Source organism: Zea mays, chromosome 1 (assembly GCF_902167145.1).
Source record: "Zea mays cultivar B73 chromosome 1, Zm-B73-REFERENCE-NAM-5.0, whole genome shotgun sequence".
NCBI classification, from domain to species: Eukaryota; Viridiplantae; Streptophyta; class Magnoliopsida; order Poales; family Poaceae; genus Zea; species Zea mays.
The window spans coordinates 73,233,190-73,236,966 of record NC_050096.1 but is presented as its reverse complement, the minus strand read 5'-3'; the positions used below and the strand labels follow the sequence as shown (position 1 = coordinate 73,236,966).

The 3,777-nt window shown below is 50.0% G+C and overlaps 1 protein-coding gene across 1 annotated transcript; it reads right to left on the bottom strand.

Annotated features, from left to right (window-relative positions):
* Positions 1 to 463: 463 nt before the first annotated feature.
* On the bottom strand, positions 464 to 2,860 carry LOC100193126 (uncharacterized). The gene is made up of 3 exons (NM_001138286.1): positions 2,781 to 2,860; positions 2,578 to 2,666; positions 464 to 1,943 (listed from the first exon to the last, which is right to left on the bottom strand). Exons 2-3 carry the CDS (start codon positions 2,644 to 2,646, stop codon positions 957 to 959), a joined length of 1,056 nt encoding a protein of 351 aa, NP_001131758.1. The 5' UTR covers positions 2,647 to 2,666; positions 2,781 to 2,860; the 3' UTR covers positions 464 to 956.
* Between the last annotated feature and the right edge of the window lie 917 nt (positions 2,861 to 3,777).

The following is a 3,777-nucleotide window of genomic DNA, read 5'->3' as shown; positions in this document are numbered from 1 at the left end:
GCGGGGTAAGAAAGCCCCGGACATTGTATTAAGAAGACCTTCTCACGCAGATCGAGAAAACCTCTAAACCCCTTCAAATCCCTGCCCCACCCATACACAACGGCAATCGAAGCCCATGTGAGAACGACCACGACCGAGGCTGAGCCTTAGACCTGTGCTATGGCGTGGGACAGACGAGGGGATTTTTTTAACCACAACCTGAAATTCGCTCTCATGGGAAGTCGAACCAAGGACCAGAGGAGTGCTACTCAGACCACCTAATCAACTCAGCTAGAGACCCTTTCGCTGGCATAATGAACTACATATTAATTACAGACATAATTTCTAAGGATGGTATAGTAGTTTGATGTCAACCATCCTTGGAAATCGAGTCCGCTTCAGAAGCTACACTGCAGCACAGAGTTTGTAAATGCGGTAGACAGCATCCAAAAGATAAGACATTCATCTGCAGCAACAAATTATTGTCATCAAGCAGATATAACGCAGGCTAACACAGCCCGCTTGAACGACGCGTCCAAACTAAATACTACACACGAAAAGGTTTAGACGACGACTAGTTAACAAAGAAATAAACTGAGGAATTATTAAGACATTATCCAGAACGAACTGACGAAAACAAAGCATAGATACCTAACTAATCTCTGCCGGCGATCCAAAGACTGCTGCAAGTAAAACTCTGACGAACGAACGCATGCAAACTGAACCAAAACAAAGGGTGGTGCAAGATGACTTGCAACCACGACCGACCACAATGCAGATAAATCAAACATGAACATGCACCCTATCCTCTACGCTGGATGGTGAACTTCTTCCCCCTTTCACTCCCTGTTGCCACCTTTTGATGATTTGATTGCGTCGACGAAGGATGTCTGCTGCACTTGCACCGACCAGATGATGCGAGGGAGTTTGCAGCAGCACTTTCGCCTCCTCCTGTGGCTGGCACTGGCAGTGGCGCACTACCCCTCTGCCCCGTCGCTGCCGCTGGTGTTCATCCAGAAGCTGTACACCGACGACGACCCGCCGCCGCCGTCGTCGTTGCCTTTGCCGTTCCCCGCCTCTTTGTTCTCGTCCTGCTTCTGGTGATCACCACCATTAATCTGCTGCTGCTGCTGCTGCTGCTGCTGCTGCACTCCGGCGGCTGGTCCTGCTGCATAACCACCGTCGTCGTTGATGTAGTTGTCAAGCTCTGATGACGTCCACTGGAGCTGAAACGGCATTGGATCAGTTGTCGGGGGCCCCATCTCAGGCAGCGAGAACGGCATGTCCATCGCATCGCTGCCACCGCTCATGCCGCCGTAGCCGCCGCCATCGAGATACCCTCCTGTCAGCATGTCCAGGAAAGACGGCGTCGTGTCACCCCCTCCTCCAGGAGCCAGCTCCGGCGCCTGGTCGGACAGGGACAGCGGCGAGAAGGGCAGGAAGCCCTGCTGGTGCTGCTCGTCCATGCCGGCGAGGTCGTCGAAGCCGCTACCGCCCGTCGTCGGCGTGAATGCCGGGGACATGTCATCGGGAACAAACAGGCCTGCCGTCGGGGAGGGCATCGCCATGGTGCTGGTCGCCATCAGCATCAGCCGCGTGCTGACGGTCTTCTCCATCGCGGCGCTGGTGGCGGCGGTGCTGGAGGGGCCCGGAAACGGGGACGAGGAGCTGGAGGCGCGCTTGTTCCTGCGGCAGCCGCCGCCGACGGGGACGTTGCGGAGGGTGCCGCCGTGTGTCCAGTAGCGGCGGCACGTCTTGCAGAAGTAGCGCGGCTGCGTCAGGTTGTAGTTGTTGTAGTAGCAGAACTTTGTGTTGGTGGAGGAGCAGCGCGGGCAGCTGTGCGCCGCGTCCGGCGGAGGCCGCGGCCTAGGCTCCCCGCTGCCGCCCGCCTGCTGCGGCGCCGCCCGCGCCTTCTTGGGGTTCCTGGCTTGCTCCTTTCTGGTTGGGGATGACACCACAGCCTCCTGCACCAAAGTAAATAAATTAGCAACATACTACTACCAGTACTATATTTGTGGTCCAACTTCCTCATTTAGCAAGTTAATTAAATACTGTTCCTAATATATATGCTGTGCTCATGAGTTACACACCACCATGCCTAAACCCCCGCCCTTAAACTACAATGCCGATGTCCTGCATCACGTTCGACGCTCAGGAGTAACCGTACCGTGACGAGGGACGCAGGGCGTGTTTGGTTCTCGTCTGATTCTGCTATAAGTTAGTCGACCAAATTGAAAATTAAGAATTAGCCAGACCATCTTTAAATAAATTCTAGGCACTTTTTAATAATGTGTACTGTGTTTTTTAATTAGACTGACAAATCTGAAAGCTAGAATGAAGGGGAAAAAACTGGAGAGATCTTTGAATTAGCCTACATGTATCCCTTAATCTTAACAGCTATCTAAATAGAACACAGAATATATGCTTGATATAAACTCCTACTACTACTTGCAGTCATAGCAAGAGAAGAGCAAGAGAGAAACTTACATCAACAGAACGCAACACATAAAAGATTAACATGGATCGATCTGTGCATGGAAGAGAAGCAGCCAGTAGACAAAGTTGGATCAAAGCAAGGAGCTGGTCATCTGAAGTTACCTGCTGGTTGTTGATGGGAGCCGATGCTGCTGCGGCAGTGCTGTTGTTGGCGTTGGAGTTCATGTCCATGGTTCCTTCCTTGCGGTAAACTGTAGAAAAATATAGCACAAATACATGAACATGTGCCTAGATGCGCCCGCAAAATCGACCCAAGCAAAAGACCCATCACAATCTTATAAATCTGGGTCATCGATGAGTCGAACCTGTTGTGGAAGCGCGGAACACAAGGAAGGCGGAGGATCCTGCTGTGTACGGTACACGGGAAGCTACCGCGCCGACTTGGGGAAGGAGGAAGAGAAAGAGAGATGTTGTGGGAGACGGTGCCTCTTTAGTTTGTATATAGAGAAAGGGAAGGGGGTAGGGGATAGCGGAAGGAGATGGCCTGACGGTTGGTGTGAGGGCTTGGCATATATACGGTGGGCTGGATGGATGGAGAGCCAGCTAGCGGACGGTGAGCTAGGAACGGAACCGATTTCCCGTGAAGAAAACACGAGGTACGACAGGTAAACAATGATGCATGCAGGCACACATGAGAACCATCATCCTGAGGACGGTGCATGCCTAACGAGACATGCCTTGCAGGTCTTCTCTTCCGTTCGCATGCAACAGAAACAGCAGAGTAAGACAATTAAGACAAGCTCAACGGTGCAGACCTCACACTCGTCTTGCAACGCAAGCCTCTTGTCCTTGACACAAATACCCCTATAGTTAACTAAGGTAAACAAAAATATTAACTTATTGGCCATCTTAGTTTAGTAACCTAATAACTTGGTTATCCCTGGAGTCACACCCACTACATATTCCACTATGCATGTTGGTGGTCTTTAACTCCACTAACTTGACTACCAGAATACAACTTCCATATATCACTTAAGCAACATCTTAGCTAGAAGGTTTAAATTTAACAAGTTCCGTAAGTTGTGTCCAAACATGTTTTGAAAGGAACATAGGTTATTTATAGTACAAATACCATGAATAATGGTGGAAAAGCAACATCCCTTCATCCAAAGGACCTATGGTACTGAAACAAGGGTTTATCTGGGCATTACGACATGCTTCCAAGTGAGGAACAAATGTGACTTTGTACATGGTGAAATACTTGACCAAATCACATTTGACTACATCATGTTGAAGGACTCATCAAGATGAATGGAATGAAGTTTTTTTTGGTTCACCTAATTCTTGGTTTAGACTCAAAAG